At 60.9% G+C, this 20123-nt stretch overlaps 1 protein-coding gene across 1 annotated transcript in view; it reads right to left on the bottom strand.

Annotated features, from left to right (window-relative positions):
• The window catches only part of HS6ST1 (heparan sulfate 6-O-sulfotransferase 1), a 42094-nt gene extending 23946 nt beyond the window's left edge, over positions 1 to 18148 (bottom strand). The window contains exon 1 of the mRNA XM_041739476.1: positions 17359 to 18148. Coding sequence (XP_041595410.1) covers positions 17359 to 17885 — 527 coding nt within the window. The 5' untranslated portion in view covers positions 17886 to 18148. The remainder of the gene's footprint in view (positions 1 to 17358) is intronic.
• Positions 18149 to 20123: the final 1975 nt, after the last annotated feature.

Genomic DNA, 20123 nt, shown 5'->3' with positions numbered 1-20123 from the left:
ATGAAGGTCCACATGGAGGGGTAGTGGCTCCAGGAAGACTTGCGAGTGGGATCATATACAGCCACATACTTATGAAACATCACACCAGTGGGGAGAATAAAAACGTAGCCCCAAATAGTGTCTAGAAGTTTCACCAAAGGATGGTGGCATCAACCCTCCAGGGTGCCACTGTGGCCCTTCCTGCCAGCTGAGAAGGCTCCCATATGTGCACCCAGGGCCTCACCTGCTGACCAGCACCCCAGAGGCAAAGGCCTCTGTACTGCCACCGAGCTGACACCAACCTTGGTGGGAATCAGGAACCAGAAATGTAGAGGCTGCAGGCCGGCAAGTGGCGCCAGCTGCGCCCTAAGTATCCTGCTTGTCGTCAGGAGCCCCCATACCCTGGAGAGAAGCACTAAGTCTATTGCAGTCCAAGACCTGGGAGCCTCCAAAGCCATAAATGACCTCATGTAGGGACCCCTCATAGATCCAGGGGTTCTGAGGCTGTGAGAACGCAGCATGCACCCCCACCCTCCTGCAGCCTGGCTCGTACAGGGCCTACAGGGACAGGTGGGCGGAGAGGACACTGGGGTAGCCCGGCACACAGACCCCACGTGTGTGTAGCCTTAGGCCACTGGTGAAAGGGCACCTCACACACCCAAGCATAGACACGGCTGCCCATGGGGGCTGAGGAGCTAACAACTGACCCTCCAAGGTGGCAGTTATATGGAGGTGAGCGCTACATGAGCAGAGGTCTGTGGCCGTGATGAGGCCCAGCGAGTCCCACAGTGCGCCTCATGTCCCACAGTGGCCATATCAGCCTCTTAGGTGGTGGTGGTGATGGGGAGGGGCTGGGCCCTGTGGGCGGTCCACACGGAGACCATCGCAGGGACGAGCCCAATGTGACGTGGGCCACTCCTCTGCTTTGCCCTGTGGCCAGTGGGCTCGAGCCCCACAGCTCCCAAGGGTGGGGACCTACCCAGTCCTCTCTGCATCTGCCAAGGCCTTCTGCTCAACGCCTGTCCCAAAGTCCACTAGGAGCCATCCTGTACCCCGGCCCTCCCCAGCTTCTGGGCCCAGGGTCTGACTCCTCTGCTGAGACCCCCAGGGGCTCCCATGGTAGTAACTCCCATCCGGCACATCCGCGCCGTGCTCTGGACCATCCTACTTGCTCTGATGGAGAAAGGGGGCCCCAGTAGCATTTCTGGTGGGAATATAAAATAGGATGGTGGTTCCTCAAGAAATCAGGCATCGAATCACGGTATGATCAGCGATTCTCCTTTTAGCTACACGCCCGGAAGAAGTAGAAGCAGGGACTCGGGACAGGTATGTGTGCTCCCACGTTCGCAGCAGCGGCACCCACAGTAGCAACGGGCTGCAACAACCCAGTGTCTGCGCATCGATGCAGGAGAAGTAAAATGTGGTAGCAGACATGCGACCCCGCGCTGTCCAGCCTCAAAAGGGAAGGAAGCCCCGACGCGCGCTACAACGTGGATATCCTGAGGACGTCACGCCAAGTGAAACAGGCTGGCCACAAAACGGCAGATACCGTAGCTTCCGCTTACACGAGGTACAGAGTCATCAAATTCACAGAAACAGAGAGTAGATGGTGGACGCCAAGGGCTGGAGGAGGGGACGGTACAGAGTCAGTGTTTACTGGGCACACTTTCAGCTGGAAGATGGAAAAGTTCTGGAGACGGACAGTAGTGATGGTTGCACAGCGGTGTGAATGGACTTAAAACCAATGAGCTACACGCACTTTTAAAAAATGGTTGGAACGGTAAATTTTATGTCATGCATATATTACCACAATTAAAGAAAAAGGCTCTTCCAGGATGGGGCACCCGCAGCCAGCTCTGGGCCAGGCAAGTCCTCAAGAACAAAACCATGGCAGGCTTCTCAGGGCCCCCACGGGCCGTGCGACAAAGGAAGTCCACAGAGTTACGCCTGACCGCGGTGCGAGGGTGTTTGGGGGGCACTTCCTAGGCCCTCCAGAGCAGTGACAGGACCAAAGAGAAGATCCAGGGCACCAGGCGTGGTTGGCCTTGGACGGGGAAGAAATGCGTGCAGACCTAGCCAGGACTCGGCGTGACCGGAGAACCCCGCTTCTGGTCTTTAGCTGGACAGGGCAGGGGCCGAGCAAGCACCCACCCCTCACTGAGGGGACGAGGGAGCACAGCCCCTTCTTCAGCTCTGCACCACACCTCACATCACGTGTGCTCCTGGTGACCCCAACTCTACCAGCTGAGGGGACCTCATACCCCTAACAACCCCGAGATGCTGCTCTGCTCCCCTGTCCTGTGGACAGGCTCTGAGAGCTCTGGTCTGGCCTCGCTGCAGGACCTCCAGCAGGAAGGAGCCCCCCGCCCCAGCTCTCCACAAACTGTAAGATGTCACTGTCAATCACACAAACTGCGCATTCAATCTGATCCCAAATGTGAGCTTAAGGTAAACCGAATGGACAGCCCTCTCATCCATGACCCTTCCCCTGGGTTCCAGGCACGGAAGCAGGCTGCACTGTCCACCCCACCCCATTTGACAGAGGAGGAAACCGAGGTGCAGACAGAGCACACATTGCTGAGGAGCACAGTGGGGCTTAAGAGAGCTCCGTCTCTGAAGGTCATGGCCCACCCTGTGCTAGGTCCTCAGCAAAGGGTGAGGACACGTGTGAATCATGGTGGAAAGAGGCTCTTGGCCCCTCACCCACTCTCAGCCCTGCAAACGCTGTCCATCTGCCAGGCACCAAGACACCAGCCCCCAGCAGGAAGAAGGCTGCAGGGATCCCAGGGCTGGGGTCCACTGGCCCCTTCTCCCCTCTGACGAACATCAGGTTTCTCTTCTGAGGCCCAGGCCAGGAGAGCAGATGTCAGGCCCTGGTCTGGGTGGGCTATGGCCCTCTCTGCCGACTTTATGCAGCAAACTCCTTCCGCACCTTTTGCAAAATGGGGAACATTTCCAGGGACCCCCAACAGATTGTGACTCTGAATTTCTGCTCAGAATCACAGGCACACAAGGCATGTATCGAGGGCAGGGCTGGTGGAGACAGGATTACACAGGAAATCTCCTGGGTCAGCAGGCTTGGGCCCTGGTGTCCAACCCACCCCAGCAGCCCCCTAAGTCCCTCAGCTCCCTAGGCTGACATTGTGCTTGATAACTGGACACGGCTGTCCAGGACGCAGGCCACTACCCTGCTGGAACCTGGCGGGGTTAGGGCACTGTGGAGCAGGTGGAGGGCCACTCACCCTCCCTACACTGGCCTCACTGCAGGGCCTTTCCCAATGCCACAGGCCAGGCCCAGGGGCTATGGGGTTGTGTGTCTACCTGGGAGGCAGCATGTACGTGAGGGTACTGGGCAAGTCCACCTGGGGGCTGGTGGTGTGAGGGGTCTCTGGGGCTTCTAGGCCAGCAGGTGAGCAGCTCCTGTAGCTAGAGGTCTACAGCTCTGTCCCAAGCCTGTCCCTAGTCACCCCTGCTCCCCTTCTCCCAGCGAGGAAGGGAGAGGCAGCTGGGCCTCCAGACCCACCTATCTGTCCAATCACCTGTTTGTATTTATCTCTTTAAGTAGGCCTGAGAGACACCTGGAGGCGGGGAGGGGAAGGAGGCTGGTGCAGGTGCACAGGGTAGGCTCCATGACTGGAGTGGGGCTTCCTGCCTGGCAGTCACCCATGCGGTCGGCCCCACAGCCACATACATGCTCAGTGCCAGGGGCCTCCACTGTCACTCCTGGAGGCCACCCCAGGGATGAGCCCCAGGCAGCAAGGGCAGCACAGTCCCTTACCCCATCCCAGCCTGGGGTCCTTGCCGTGGGAGCACAACCACCATGTCTCAGGTGTGGTGAGGACCATGTGATGGCAGCCAAAGAGAGCACCCAGGGTACCCCACCCGTCATGCCTGCCTAAGAAACAAGGATGGCTGTCACTGTCATTAGCCAGAGCCCCTTCTCCTAGGGAGGGCAGGAAGGTGGAAGGGAGCCCCAAGGTCCAGCTGTCTGAGAAGCCTGGTCTTTGACCCCTGACAAAGCCTCCCTCCACCTTCCTGTCCAGGCAGGGGACTTGAGGGGTGGCCCACCTTGGCTCCAGGCTGCCCCTCCACTGCTCTGCAACAACAGCAAATCTTCCTTGGAAAGACACTTCCTTAAAGTCCCGGCTGTTCCGAGGGGTGGCCCAACCACCAAGTGGAAAATTGCTCAGCTCTAAAGAGGACGAAGGGAACATCCCAAAGTGCCACCACTTGTAGGGAAAGAAGGAATTCTTGTTCCTGAATGTTTCTGAGTCATTGCTGGCTCCAGCGCTCAGGCTACTGTGAGGAGCATGCGTGTGGGTGTGCAGCCGCGGGGCTGTGTGAGCGTGTGGTGCCTTGTGCAGCCTATGGTCAGCCCTGGGAGCCCTCCAGCCTCTCCCCTGCCTCTCCCCCTAGGCCCACATGAATCCTGCCTGCCCCGGCCTGAGGCTGCTCCTCTGTGAGGCAGAGGATGGCCCATGGTTGGCAGTGACACTCAGCAGCAATCACAGAAGGGCCTTCAGACTGGAGAAGGAGCCATGACATGTGGTTGGTTCAGGAGAGGCCATGGCCCCTGCTGCAGGAGCAGGTGCCTGTTACCTCCTGTCCTGGATGCTGTGTGTGTAGGCATGAGGGTGGGAGGGAGCTGGGAGCCCAGCAGAGACCCACGCTGCCGGCTGCACATATCATCTGTGCTGAGGATGGGGTGAATATGCTTCTCCCGACCTCAGGGACACGTGTGTGCCTGTGTGAGGCCGGAGGGCCCACCCACTGGATCCTCTAGTACTTACGGAAGCAATGGCTGGGTGTCCTTGGAGCTCAGCTGGCCGGAATGGCCTGTTTCTTTACCCACCCACATGGTTGGCAGCTGATGAGCAGTGCTGCTGGCCTCTGCCTCTCCAGCCAGATACACTTGGGTCCCAGCTTGGCCTGAGGGCAAGGGAGCACAGAGGACCAGGCCCTCCTTGGTGCCCAGTGGATCCTCTCCCTGAATAAAGTCAAGCCCCAATCAATCAGAGAACATTCCAGCCTGAGCCACAAAGCCAATCTCATCCCTTAGGAACACCTGCTGGCACCTGGAAACCCGTCAGCGCTGGAACGGGGAAGGCTGCCAGCCTTCCTAACCCCTCGTTGCACACTGCGTGGCCACAGCGTGGAGGCTTTCAGCCAGGCCCTGCACCCTCCGCTGGTGCCACTGACGGGCCCAGAGAGGCATACCAAGGGGAGGAGGCCCACTCCCAGGCCCGCGACTCTATGGCCACATCCTCAGCTATAGCATGTACTACTGTTCCAGGAAAAAACTCTGAAGATAAATATTTAAACCATGGCTTCTAGGTCTACCACAACATTTTCCATAGCCTTGTGCTTCGTCCTTGCCGCTTGTGAGATGGACCAGGTTAGCTATGGGGGACACCTAACCCTGCCCAGGAGGCTGGGTGCGTTCCTTCAAGTGTCTGTCCTCCGCAAGGGGATGCAACCTGGGAGCAGGACCAGAGCCCACGCGGACTGCCTCTTCTTAGGACTGGCTCTAGAATGACAGCTGCCAAGCAGCTACAGCCATGGGTGTGGTTAGGGCCCAGATGGGACTCCAGGACTTGAGTTCAAGTGCTCGGTGTGCTGTCTAAGCTTGTGACCTTTGGCAGGTCGCTTGGACTCTGAGACTCTGCCTCCCCACGTGAGAACAGTGGAAGCAACACATCACAGTGACCTGGGACAGTGCCTGTCAGTAGGCCCATTGGTCCCTGCAGGTCAGTGCCGAGTCCCCTGCATCCAGATTAAAGCCAGAGCAAGATGTGAAAAGACCCCGACGAGTATTACTTGGAGAAAACCTGCCTCTGGTCTGGCAGATGGATAGCAGATACGCCACCGAAGGGGGTCAAGACCCCGCCTCTGCGGACTAGAGGAAGCTGAGTGTAAGCCATGGGATGTGCCTGCTGCTGAAACCCCTGGACTCTTGCTTTGGGGCTGCCTGTCAGGCACAGCTGGGCACCCAGTCCAGACACAGCTGTGCAGCCCTGGCAAGGAAAGGCGGGGACCATGATCTGCCGGGGGTGCCTCTCCGAGACTGCACAGAACAAGGGCTCAGGAAAAAAAACTGTTGAGCAAATTAAAACAACTTGTGAGGTTCCACGCACAAAGCCCAGGCTGCTTAAAGCTGGGATTTCCTGTTACTCTCCAGGCAACAGCTGCTGGCCTGCAGGGTCAGGATCCTATGCCAGGTGGTGGTGTGGCCTGGCCAGAGCTCAGACTTGAAACAGGCTGGGGGAGGCCACAGGTAGCTGCAGGCCATCACCCCTCGGCGCTCGGTAACCCACTGATCCTCCCAGGAGCATTTCCTCTGGAAATGACCCGGAACAGCTCACATGCTTTTTTTTTTTTTAATTTTTATTTATTTATGATAGTCACACACACACACACACACACACACACAGAGAGAGAGAGAGAGAGAGAGAGAGGCAGAGACACAGGCAGAGGGAGAAGCAGGCTCCATGCACCGGGAGCCCGACGTGGGGCAGGCGCCAAACGGCTGCACCACCCAGGGATCCCTCACATGATGTCTTGATGGACAGGTCCCTGTTCCCCAGGAGGCTGGCTGGGCTGCTGTGCCATCCCCAACCCAGCTGCCCCACTTGTGGCACAAGGGAAAGGCCACATATGTCAGCCCTGCCTGGAGTCCGAGGACCAGACCTCTCTGCTTAGGGGCACCTCACTGCCTCTGGCCTGGCCGGTGGATGGACAGTGGCCAGAAACGCAGGGGTCAGGTTGGAGCAAGCAGAGAATGGGGCGGGGGGTGAGAGGGATCACAGGAGCCCTTAACCGTGTCTCGCCAAGCAAGGCCCACGTCCCCAGCCAGGTGGGGTCCTTTGGTCTGTGGGGAGCCCCTGCCAAATGCAGACCTGCTCTGTGGTTCAGCCTGGGCCCCATGGACAGTGCCCATCCTCCAGACGAACACGGTGGTATGTGACAGAGCCCAAGGCCCTGGCTGCTGGCCTCAGATAGGCAGATTGAGGGCTCTAGGAAGGGAGAGGGCCCATGCTGTGGAATGAGCCAGGACAGATCAGGGTACTGGGGCCTCTTAAGCAATGCTCTCCTGTCCCGGTTGAGCATTTTGTGCCTGCCTGATGCCCACTGGGTTCCCTTTCCACTCACCTGCCCGAGGACAGGGTCTGCTCCTGCTCTGGAGCAGCCCCACATCAATCCCACCACCTTCCTTTCATCTACCTGGCTAAAACATGACCACCTTTTACCTGATAAAAAGGGTGTTTTCCACTGGGCACACTGTCAGCCTAGCTTCTAGGCAAGCAAAGGAATGAACTTCCCCTGATGGGACTGGGCTTCTTGACTATGTTGAATGGAATAAGGCAGGAGTCGGTAGGCCCTGAACGTCCAGGGTTCAGACGGTTGGCCAACAAGCAGCCCCCTGTCTGGACTTGTAGGAGTACAACAAGCTGCCTAGACCTGCCTGCCCACCTGCCTGCCACAAGGGAGCAGAGGCGAGGAGGAGGGGCCTGTGCCTGGAGCTGTGGTCGCTCCTCTTTGGGGTGAGTGGCCCTGGAGCGCTGCAGTGTGCTAGACAGGACGGAGGGCTGTGGCTAGGGTTCGGGACTGGGCAGCTGAGGTCTTGGCTCTCCACACAGGGCCCACTTACTCCCCGGCTTTGTGCCCACCTGGGCAGTGCCTCTTCTTGCAGGGGACATCTGACACCTCCAAATTCCCCTAGGAGGCCATCTGCTCTGCCTTGCCCCGTCCCACCTGCCCTTGCTCCCCACTGCACCACCTTGGGCTCCTGGGAAAGCTCATCTTTGCAACAGTCACGTTAACTTCACCACGGCAGGCAGTGTGCCCAGGAGATGCCTGGCTCTCCCCTTCCAGATGGGGACCTTGGGGAGGGCTTAACAGGAAACCCTGGAGCCACACAGCTGCGTGTGAATCTCATCTCCGCCAGCTGTGATCTTGGGTGACAAGTTACTTAGGCTCCCGGAGCCCTGGTTTTCTTATCTAACAGGTATAAGGAAGGAGGGCCTGGCAGTGAGTGTGGCAGTTGGTACCAGTCACAGGCTCTTGGCCTGTGCCTTCCAGGTGAGAACACCTGCTTGTCCTGCTCCCCAGCACAGCGCACACCCTGTAAGGAGGGTGCATGTGGCACAGCAACCTCACTTCACATGACAGCATCTTCCCCAAGCCTCCCTCCGTTAGCTGCAGTCTGGCTGGAGGACCTTCTCCTGCTGGTGCAAAGTTTTCCTGGTGGGGAATGGGGGCCACATTGCAGAGACAACTCCATCTGGCCTCACTACTCCAAGACAACCCCCCTCACCCCCCTCTAGCTTCCGTGATGCAAATGTAAAACTCAAGGTTTGCTGGTCCTCCTCTCCCAAGGACACCAATGCTCCAGCAAAGTAAATATTTACAGGTGATGCTTTAAAGCTCCTAACTCAAAGAGGAGATGCTCCCCCGCTGTCTGAGTTTGTTCCTGGGGCCCCACGAGCCAGGCCTATGATGGCAGGAGCTAATTCTCAGATGGACGATGATTTATGGGCCACTCCCCCAGGCCAACTGGGGATGTGGTCTAGAAGCAAACGCTGCACATATGGGGCTGGGGTCACGTGGGGCCGAGGGTGGGTGGTGTATGTTCTGAGGCCCATGCAGGCACAGCCCCATGTTGGTGCAGCAAACAGGGACCAGGCACCAGCCCCGAGGCTAAGCCCTGCCTAGATTTCCATCCAGTGGGAAGGAGGCTCCTGGGACTTTGGAGCAGTGGGTTCCAGCCTCTGGTTTTGACTGCAGGACCCTTTTCCCCACCAAATCTCACAGGGACCCCAACAAGCAGGATCTGTGGGTGGGAGATGCCCGGCAGGAGGCTCATGTACTTGTTTGGCCTCCTGGGGTGGGCTCACGCAGTGGCTGCCCTGGGTGGTGCTGAGGGCTTCCAAGGAAGGCCCTGGGAGTATCCCCACTGCTGGAAGGACGGCTGGTTAGTCGGCCATCTGCCCATCTCCTCAGTCTTCCGGGCCTCTGGCTGAGCTCCAACCACGGGGGTTACCAGAGGGGCTCAGCAGTCGGCAGGTACACCGCGCTCCGTCCCCTGCCTCTGCACTTGGTGCCATCGGCTGGAGGACAGAGGCCTGGCTGGCCTGTGCGGCCCACACTGGTGCAGGCCTCAGCAGACCAAACGCTTGTGACAGCATGTGGCACAGGACCGTAGGGAGGAGAGGCCCGGCAAGCACACCACCGCAGAACCTCGTAGTAAGAGACACGAAGAAGACAGCCCACCCCTCAGGGCAGAAAACAGCCTGAAAACGCTAACAGGTAGGTGGTGGGGAGGAAACCTCAGTGGTGGAGGTAACCACATGCTAGCGTGCCTGTCCCACGGGTCACAGCGACAGGCAGTTAGGACCACAGCATCCGCCTCACAGCTGCTGGGAGTCTGAGGAGCCAGTCTGGAGAGCACTGGTCACATCCACTAGGGCTGAGGATGGACCACCTGCCCTCCAGCCCGCTCACAGGGACACGCAAAAGCAGCGGTGGCCAGGCCTGGACGCTGCCACCGAGTCTGCTCTTGGAACAAAGCAAGGGAAAAAGAGGCTGCCGAGATCCACGAAACACAGTGGTGAGGGAGGCGGGTGGCAGGCGGGAGCCACGGCAGGCTTCCTTGTGCCCCTGCGGTAAACTCTCAGCCTGCAGTGAGGACAGAGGGACCGGCAGCACAGATCACGACCAGCAAGTGAACACGAACGAGCCTGCCACATCACAGCGATCCACGTCTGTGGAAGGTGAGCCCGGCCTAGGGGCTTTCTCAGAATCCAGGGAGCAAGCACAGAAAGGAACAGGGTGGTCCCCAACAACACAGCCTGGGGTGAGCGGAAGACCCCTAAGGCTGAAGCACAGCACGTCTTGGATGGTCGTATCGAAGGCCAGTGATGCCGGGTGGATGTCCCAGATAATGAGACCCTAGCTACCCAGACTTTGGGTGCTGGAAGGAAGCCCCCCTGCCAGTCCCCAAGCTGACCGGGACAGGTGCCAAGTGCCTAGCTGGCCGAAGGGCCCTTCCCTGTTCACAGAGAGGGGATGCACTGTGGCCTCTTTTTATAAAAGAGTCTCCAGTACCAGGCACAGTGCCTGTGAGCGGCAGAACCGGGATTCAACCCAGCTGGTCCAGTCCCAAGCCTACCCTGACCCCTGCTCTGCCGTCACCCTGGCCACCCGCTGTTGTTGCTCTCCCGCGGACTTCTTCACTGATGCTGGGAGAGGCTGCCTGGAGGGCTCCTCTCTCCTCCTCTGATTCCTTGTGGAGGCCTCGAGCTGCTGCCCATGCCTTCTGGAAGGAATCAAGGGTCGAGTCCCATGTGTCTCCATCCTCCACTGGCACCCCAGAGCCCCGTCTAACTGGGGAGGGCCCAGGGGCTTTTGCAATGGCCTTGTAGACCTTGGTGTACCCTGGTGAACAGAGGCCGGAGACGCAGGATGGTGGGTTAAGTGAACGAAGGAGCTGGGGTGGGCACGGGGCCTCCAAGTAATCCAGGCACCCTGGAGGAAGCTTCAAGAGAGGTGGAAGAAGATAGCATTGCAGGAAGAGCTGCCAGCTGGCCTGGTGTGTGTGTGTGTGTGTGTGTGTGTGTGGGGGGGGGGGCTGTGCCTCCCAAGCAGAGCTCCTAGCACCCAGCCTGGTTGGGGCAGCCGGCGACAGTGGGAGAGAAGGGCTGCCTGCCTCGTTTCTGCTCCCCCATCAAGGAAAACAAGGCCCTGGCCCAGGCTGGGGTAGGATGTGTGTGGTCTTCAGTGGCAGGCCAACCTGCACGCCCACCCACCCGGCTGATCCTAACACCCTCCAAAGCTTGCCCATGTTGGGCAGCCTGGGATCAGTGTGGTACCTCTCTGATGCGTGGGTATGTGCATGCCACACTCCTAGAATAACAAGCCCTGCAAGCTAGGGACTTGGACACAGCCACGCCAGGAAGGGGGCACTTTACTGGGGAGGAACAGAGAAATCAGACCACGGGTCCCACAGCCAGAAGGTGACGGACCTACATTCAGGGGCAGACTGGACGCCAGCGCCTAGGCCTCTTTCTGTATTTTTCTCGCTGGGACAGCACCTCACCCCAGGGGCCCGGACAACCCAAGCAGAGAGCAAAAACTTGACAGGAAGAAAAAGAGCCAATGGTGCTCTGGAAGAGGCAAGAACAAGAGTCTGCAGAGACCACAGCTTTCCTGCAAACACATCTCCGCATCTGTGAGTGCTGGCGAGGGAGGCTGAGGCACAGGCCTGATCAGAGGCAAAGGAGAGCAGGGTTGCCAATGAGAAGCATCTACGTGGTTATAAACAATTGCTGAGAGGCCCTCAGAGGGCATCTTCTCCGGAGAGAGCCTGAGTGCCCTTCCCGTTCCTCACACTCTCCACAGGCCAGCTGAAATGTGTCCTGGCCTACACCACGCCACCCCTCCAACTGGGCAGGGGTGGGCCGGTAGCTGCAGCCCCAGGACCATCTGGGAGCGACCCGGTCCCATGGGAGTGGCAGTGGGGGCACCGGCCACTTGGCTGCCAGCACCTCTGACGCCATCGGCAAAGCTTGCCTGGCGCAGCCGCGCCAGAGCCAAGGGGACGCGGCCCGTCCCCGCCTCGCTGCTCCTCGGGTGAGGACAGCCACGTGTTTTCCAGTTAGGCGGCGACGCGGGTCTGCGTGTGAAACCGCCTGTGTCTGCCCAGGGTCTCGGAAGCTGCATGCGCCGACCCTGGCTGGAGTGACCGAATGCTCGGCTACTGTCCTCACCCACAGTCCTCCCGGCTGGGGCAGGGCACGGAGGGCACAGCCGGGGGCTGGCGGGCACATGGGCTTCAGGACACACACCTCAGTACAGCTCCTCTCTAGGCTTAAGGTCTCTGCAGGTTCCCCAACACTGCTGGGTCTTGACCCCCTTATGTGGGAAATGGGGACAATCGCCACAGACCTGCCTTGTTGGGGTGGTGGGGCCACATGAGAGCCAACTACCCATTCCAAGTACCTACTGAGTACCTGGGGGGAGACAGGAGCCAGCCTCTTTCCTGTACTTCCCTCTGGGACCCTGGTTTCCTCAGATCTGGGTCTTCCTAGTCCGCTACCCCTTTCCTACAGGCCCCAGGTGACGGGCTCTCGGCTGCACCGGGCTCTCTGGGCAGGGCCAAAAAGCAGGTATCTGTGACCAGATGAGCAGGTACTTCGGGTGACTGGGCATGTCTCCTCCCAAGACCCCTGAGGTTTAGACCACCCCTGAGGGCACGTGCACCAAGCAGGACTTTGTGATAGAAACCACAGACACGCTCTGCTGAGCAAAGTAAACTCTTCAAAGCCACAAGGATATTTCATCCCAACAAGGGTGCTGTTCAAGGGGGCACCCAACACGTGTGGCAACAGTTGCAGACTCTCCAAAAAGTAACTTCACACCCATACTGATGGTATTGGAACCTTGAGACCTTTCAACTCGGAAATTCCATTCCTAGGAGCTTCCAAAGGACACGGGAGCCCCGCAGAGCAGCGCACCCACTACAGCGTCACTCACCGGAGCCAGACTGGAAATCTCCAAGCTCAACAACAGAGCAGAACTGACAATGCACCCAGAGGGGGACTGTCTGCAGCTACTAAAATATTAAGTTTTTAATGAGAAAGAACAATGTTTATGGGAAATTTATATTATAGTTTCAATTACAGTAAAAAAAAAAAAAGCATGTGAGAGGAATACACTGAGTTTCCTCTTCTCTTTTATGTTTTCCTACCAATTATCACATAATCATTACAACGACAACAACAATAAAAGGATGAAACGTGAAAGAAAAAGACTCCAAAGACTCGGGGTCCCGTGAGGATGACAAAGCCAGACCTCCACACCGACAGCCGCTGCTCCCCAAGGACAGCAGCCAAATCTTTCACGCCTCCAACCGAGAAAGAAAAAGACCAGGGGCCTCACAGGGCCCTGGGTAGGAGGGTAGGAGCTGTGCCCCCTGGGAAAGGTTTTCTGACCCTGGAGCCGGCAGTCCCCAGCTCAGAGCCAGCCCCCAACAGCACAGTGGTCCAGCCCACACTGCATGGCCCCACGTTTTGTAAGCGAGGGGCCTGGAAGCACAGGACTTGGTCTTGCAAGTCCCGGGGGCCGGAAAGAAAACCTGAGTTATGGAGATAATTCCACAAGACAGAACACCATTTAAAATAATTGTCAGCAGCTATTGAAAAGTTTGTCTTCTTGTGCATTTGCCTAAAAAGACGTTTTTGGTTCTGGTTATGAACGAGAACCTAATTCTGAACATCTTGACCTCAGATTCCCCTCATCTCCACGCAAGGTGATCCAGGCCATAGTGACACTCCAACCAGGTCCCACAGGTTGTCTGGGCCCCCATTCATGGGTTACAGTCACATGCTCTAGGTAACATCATCTGCCCCACTGCAGGCAAATGTGGGTTTTGTCCCCTGACCACGTGGAAGAAGGGAATTGGGAAGGCAAACTGAAGTTCTTCCCGCAAGCCGCAGAAAGAACTGTTTCAGCAATGCCCCAATCTTAAGTCTGACCAACCTGGCTGGACCCACTGAGGGGCCCCTGAGGCCCTCTGGGAGCAGCACTGCACTCAAGGGGGACTCCGAACTTCACTCACTAGAGGACTCCCGGAGGGACACAGCTCCCAGAGCGCGCGGCATCAGGAAGAGAACAATCTCGGAGCCAACACGTGGGCAGTACCCACTCAGCATCCGGCCAGTGCCAACATGCTGTGGACATGCCAGGATGGCAGATGAAGTGTGGCTGAGGGCATCTAAGGCAGTAGGGTGTTGCCGCGGAAGGCTTCCTGGAGGAAGGGGTAGCGGAGCTGAGGCTGAAGGGAGACGGGGAGCCAGCAGAGGATCGGGAGGAGAGGACAGCGCGCTGGGGCAGGAGGCAGCAAAGGCTCAGCTGAGAGCACTGGCAGATTTTTGGAACACAGGAACGCAGCAGAGCGGAGGGTATGTGACCAGAACGAGGCTGGGGACTGAGAGGGTACAGGCCACTGATGCTAGTGCTCCTACACAGCAACATCATCAGGGGCTCCTAGGGGCCTTGCTGCAGACAGGGTCTGGGAGAGTCCCGAACCCCATGGAGGTGGCCTGGAAGCCATATGGGAACCCAAATGCCCTTGGTGACTCCAAATGAAGCCTACAACAACTTGGCCTGCCCTGGCCAGGGCAACCCAGGCCAAACCCTGACTGTATCTCCTTCTCTGTCCCCTTTAGGTAGATGGGGAGAGAAATGAGAGGCATCCCGGCTGTTAGGGAGTATCGTTCTGACTCCAGGAAGCGACATGGAGCATGGGGTGCAGAGACACTAACCAAAGTGGCCCTTGGCTGGCCCCCTGCCTGCTGCCTCTGGGCAGCCTCACTACTCCAATCAGTCCTTCCTGGGGGCCTTTCAAGCGCCCTGGCTGATCCTAGCAGGTGCGGCAGCCCCTGCAGTGGACATCAGCCTAAGAGGGACCTACTGATGCTTTGCTCACACACGTCTTCTTTCTTTCAACCCAGGAAGTACTAACACTGCTAGAAGTTGCAGACTGTATCCCAGGAAGATACATCTCCTCACCCTCAAGTCTGTTACCTCAACACCTGCCCAGCTTAGAACCCCCCAGGCAGATGATGCCATATGCTGGTGAGGGTCTGGTGCTGTGGAAACCCCTGCTCCACTAAGTCACAAGGCCCACCTCCCCAGGCCCCCATATACCGCAGATACTAGCACCAGGAGCTGGGAGGGGCTTGGTGGAGTTTCTAGAAGCACTCCTCATGCCTGCAACATGCTGGGCTCTGGGGACCAAGGAGGAAGCAAGGGTCCTCACCCTAGGCCCAGGCCCCCAGGGGCTTGTGAGGGTGGCTCTCAGAGCTAGACCCATCCCTTCCTCAGTTACCCAGCCAGGCCCAGCCACACTTACAGACGGCAAGCTCCAGAGCCCACAGGGCCATGGGGTGGGGGGCGGGGGGGAATGGGCCCTGGTCTGTTGGAAGGAAGGCGAGGGTGACATTTGGAGCCCCGAAACCAGGTTTTCCATGGAATCTGGGCACTGACAACATTCATCCAGAGAGGTGCCAGGTCCCTGGGGCAGGTGGGAGAGCTGCATCCTGACCTACAAAGCACCCCGGTCCAGTCCCAGACTAGGGGAACGCTCAGTCAGGGAGCTTAAGAACACACAAAGCCAAGATTACCCTGACCTCTCAGGGAAGCTCTTTAAAAAAGCAATCTACCTAGTGCCTGGAAGACAAACAAAGGGGGCGGGGGGGGGGGGGGGGGGAGCGGCACAAGAGATGAAGCTCTGTCGTCTGTCTTTTGGCATGGCTCACTCCCAAAGTGGACCAGAGAGGGAGGGCCTCCCGAGGACCCTGGAAACCCCTCCTCCACCCAGCCTGCATGCTGCTGAGCTCAGCAACCTCCAGGCGGAGGGGCTGGCAGCCCACCGCAGCAGAGGCATCGGAGGCATCCGGCTGACTAGGCACGGCATTTTCTATTCTTGCTCCACACAGCCACCCAGGGGAGGGGGTGCTGGGCCTCTCTTGTGTAGCACCTGCAGGCCGGGTCCCCAGGGCTTGGCCCCCCAGCTCTCGTCTGTAGGAGTGGCTGGGCCTCCTGCTCTGGTGGATGAACTCCAGAGAAGCGAGGTCAGGGCCCTTCATCCTGGTGAGCCAAAGGGAAGCAGCCTCGGGAGATGGGCTGCAGGAAGAGTGTCCTGGTCTTGGCAGCCCCGGAGAGAGTTCTGCACACTGTGCCCTCTGGGGTTCTCCTGTGCTAATTCCCTCTGGCAGACAGGATGGTGCCTACCCTACCCCCCTGTAGGCAGGGAGGTGCCCATCTGGGCCTGTTTGAGCTGGTCAGTGCCCAGTTCTGGGGGACGACAGCTCTGCTGGGCCAGCAGCTACAAAGCCCAGAACTGGCTCAGTCTAGCAGAGTGGCTGGACCACAGTGGCAAAGGGGTAGGAGGTGGGTGCTACCCCAGGAAAGCGCAGCCACGCGGAGCAGGCAAGCAGCACGGCTTTAAGGGCTTTGGGGTGGTAGCTGTGCTGCCAGGGGGCTGTAAGAGCCCTGGAACATCACCTCTCAGGCTACGAGCTGCCATGGGGGGTGGGGGGTGGGTAGGGGATGGGGCAGCCAAGGGGGAGTCAGGTGACCTCTGCCCATAGCTCTGGGGCCCTAGTTTCCGGACAGCCTGGCGACAGACCACAAGAAAAGGACTGAAGACCTGAGCAGGAGAGCAATCCACAGAAAACGTGTAAGTCCAGACTGGGCAGATAGTCAGGCTTTATCCCCCAAACACAGCAGAGACCCCGAGCAGCCTCCTGACCCAGAAGAGTGGCGACAAACACAGCCACAGCGCTCACACGCTCCCCGGCCCTGCCTGGCGGTAGGTGCAGCCCTAAAACAATCTGGTGCATAAACAAACAAACAAAAAAAGGGGCAAGGAGACCTCACTCCCGGCCCCTCCCAGCCCGGACATCACGGGGAGGAGGCCCTCAGGGCGCCCAGGCCAACAGGAGGGAGGGAAGGGGTGTTTTAAGCCCTGAAGCCCGGCCTGCCCTGTGAGGCTGTGGCTGGGGTCCTTGCCAGGAGAAGTGCCCCAGCACCGCAGGTCGGCGGGTGCCCCCACCCCCACAGTCCGCAGACGTGGGGGCTCCCCAAGGAGGCGCCCGGGCGGGCCCCCCTGACTCAGCAGCCTCCCGCCTTGGGCTGTCGGTCGGGTTCTGCTCCTCCTGCAGAGGGAGCCTGCAGCCGCGCGCGGCCTCCCCCCCGCCGCCAGGTCACGCTCGGGCCTTTGTTCCACCTGCACAGACCCGCGGGCAGCTCCTCCCCGGCCGTGCGCAGGCGGGCGCGGGCGGACACCTCGCTTGGGCCCCTTCCGCCTCGGGTACGCGACGCTCCAGCCCCGGGGGTGCCCATGCGCAGCGCCCGCCTGCCCGTGGGCGACCCCGGGCGGCCTGGACCCACCCGCAGGGGCCGGGGCGGAAGGCGGGGGGGGGGGGGGGGGCGGGGCGGGGGCGCCGGGGGGAGGCCCTGGGGGAGGCCCGGGGGGGGGGCGGCTCACCTGGGCGTGCGCAGCGCGGCGGGGTCGGGGGGCGCCGGGGGGAGGCTGGGGGGGGGCTCACCTGGGCGTGCGCAGCGCGGCGGGGCGGGGGGCGCCAGGGGGAGGGGCCCGGGGGGCCCGGGGGGGGGGGGCTCACCTGGGCGTGCGCAGCGCGGCGGGGCGGGGGGCCCCAGGGGGAGGGGCCCGGGGGGCCCGGGGGGGGGGCTCACCTGGGCGTGCGCAGCGCGGCGGGGCGGGGGGCGCCGGGGGGAGGGGCCGGGGGGGCTCACCTGGGCGTGCGCAGCGCGGCGGGGCGGGGGGCGCCGGGGGGAGGGGCCGGGGGGGCTCACCTGGGCGTGCGCAGCGCGGCGGGGTCGCGGCGGTCCAGCACGCCGGGCACGCAGCTGGTGAGCTCGGTCCAGTCCGCGTGCAGCCCGCAGCTCCAGCCGGTGGAGAAGCGGGAGAAGAGCCAGGTCTCGCGGCGGTTGGGCCGGTAGCAGGTGCACTTCTTCTGGCCGGGCCGGCAGTCGCAGGGCACCTCGAGGCGCACGTTCTGCACCAGGTGGCGGCCGAAGGTGGTGCCGCCGGTCTTCTGGATGTGCAGGAAGACGATCACGTCGTCGCCCTTCATGTCGAAGCGCAGCGAGCGCTCCAGCTCGCGCACCGGGAAGTAGTACTTGCGCTCGTAGTGCGGGTCGGGCGTGGGGAACAGGTCCAGGTCGTCGGGCGGCGCGCGGCCGCCGGGGGCGCCCAGGCTCAGCCCCGGGCCCGCGTACTGGTACAGGATGAGCATGAAGCACGCCGAGCCCGCCACCACCAGCACGAACCTGCTGGCGCGCTCAACCATGGTCCTGCCGCCGCCGCGCCGCCGCCGCATGTGTCACCATCGCCGGGGGGGGCCGGGCGCAGCCTCCTCCGCCGCCGCCGCCGCCGCCGCCCGCGCTCCGGCCCGGCCCGGCCCGGCTACGCGTCGCCCAGGCCGCCCGCAGCGCAGCGGGCCCCGGCCCTGCACGGCGCCAGGCTGCTCCCCGCCTGCCCGCCCGCCCGGCCCCGCTCCGGCTCCCCGGGCCGACCCGCCGCTCGGCTCGGCTCCGCTCCGCTCCCGCCCAGGCCCGGCCCCGGCCCCGGCCCCCGCCCGCGCCCGCGCCGCTCCGCCCGCCGCCCCGACCACGCTCTGCGCCGCCCCGCGCGCCGCCGCGTCTCCGCAGTCCGCCGCCGCCCCGCCCCGGCCCGCCCCGGCCCGCCCCCGCCGCGCCTCTTGCCGTCGCCGCCCGCGCGGCTTCTCGGCTCCACCCCCGCCCCTCCCCCACGGCGACCTCGCGGAGCCCGGGCTGGGCGCGGGGACCCGGGCGTGCGGCCGCGGCCGAGCGCCCCGAGGGCAGCCGCGCCGCCAGGGACCTGCTGCCCGCCCGACGCGGCGGCCACGGGAGGCCCAGCCGCGCCGGCGCCCCGGCCCCTCCCCCAGGCCCCGGCCCGGCCCCGCCCCCAGGCCCCGGCCCGGCCCCGCCCCCAGGCCCCGGCCCGGCCCCGCCCCCAGGCCCCGGCCCGGCCCCGCCCCCAGGCCCCGGCCCGGCCCCGCCCCCAGGCCCCGGCCCGGCCCCGCCCCCAGGCCCCTCCCCCCGGGCGCCGGCGAGCTGCGAAGGCGAAGGGGCGGGAGGGCTGGGGGCAGGGCCTCTGCCCCGCGGCTGCGGCCCGTGACCCCGAGCCCCTCTTCCAGCAGCGCCAGGTGCCCGAGGACACCCTCGCCCCGGCTTTAGACCCTTCTTCGGAAAAGGTCTCAAAGTCGATGTGCATGTTGTGATCCACGCTTACCGTGCCCCAAAGGAGAAGTCAGAAACAGTTGAGTCCGCATTTAAAATTGTGAAAGTACTAGACGGTCCGAGCACGGGGTGTTACTCTGTATGTTGGTGGATTGAACACCAGTAAGAAATTATTTTATTAAAAAAAAATAAAATTGTGAAAGTACACAAAAAAATTTCGACTTCGAGCTCTGGCAGGTCGCTCAGAGGGTCTGGCGGCCCTGGACCGGTGCTGTCCTCGGTGGTGCCCCCGTGGAGCCTCCGGCTTCCCTGCCCTGCTGCCCACTGCCTGCTCTCAGCTTCCAGCTAGAGGCAGGTGCCCCGATGGCCCCTCACCTGGGCCCTGAATTCAGGGTAAGCCACACCCAAGCTCAGCACCCTGGCCCTTGATTGTGTCCGGAGGCTGTGGCACCTCCAGGGAGCAGGAGGTGATGTGAAATGGGATGTGAAATGACCTGCCACAGTAGCACCTGAGATGGGTGCAAATGCTCACATCATCCCCTGCAAAGGTTCCCCTGGTTTCCTTCTGTGGCCGGGTGTCCTGAAAACATGCCAGGGTGGGCCCATGGGAGGGGAGGGTTAGTAAGGGCCTATTGTGTCAATGACACCTCCATAAACTGTTAAAAAATAAATCACAACAGAAAGCCCTCTTGGAGGCAAACCCAGAGAACTGGAAGAACAACCGCCCCAACACTCCAAATAAGAGGGCAACAACCGCCCCAACACTCCAAATAAGAGGGCAACATTTAATTTTCCAAAGGGGCAGAAGGAACGTCAGCTCTGGACAGCTGTGTGCAGCCTCCTGAACAATGCACAGTGACCTAGAGCTGCTGGAGGTGAGGTGGGGAATCCAGGTGTGACCCAGGGACCCCAATACCCTGCCCAAATCAAGTCTGCTTTAAAACTCACCCTGGCCTGCAGAGGCCAGGGGGTATTTTGTGTAGACTTCCCCAGTAAGGGCTCATTCTTGCCAGAAGCGGGGGCTGGCACAGTGCTGTGCCTAGAGGTGTCTGCCTCTGCTCGGAGCTACTTGACCCTCTTTATGGCTGCGGCCTGGGGAATCTCCCTTCATAAGCCTGAAGGCAGCAGCCCAGACACGGAGGGCAGAACTGCCCCGAGTGAAGCCCCTGGGCATCCTTACCCAGATAACAAGCCTCTACCAAGCAGTAAGTCGTCGTGGAGGCTGCTCTTTATCTAGGCGGTAGACGAGTCATGTCCAATCCCGCTGGCAAGCCTGTGGAGCAGACTATCATACCCATTTTGTGGAATAGAAACCCAAGGTTCAGAGGAGCAAACAGAAGCTTCACTTCTGTTCC

Source organism: Vulpes lagopus, chromosome 24, assembly GCF_018345385.1.
Source record: "Vulpes lagopus strain Blue_001 chromosome 24, ASM1834538v1, whole genome shotgun sequence".
Classification (NCBI taxonomy): Eukaryota; Metazoa; Chordata; class Mammalia; order Carnivora; family Canidae; genus Vulpes; species Vulpes lagopus.
Note: the sequence above shows the minus strand (reverse complement) of the source record. Positions and strands in the feature narration are given on the sequence as shown.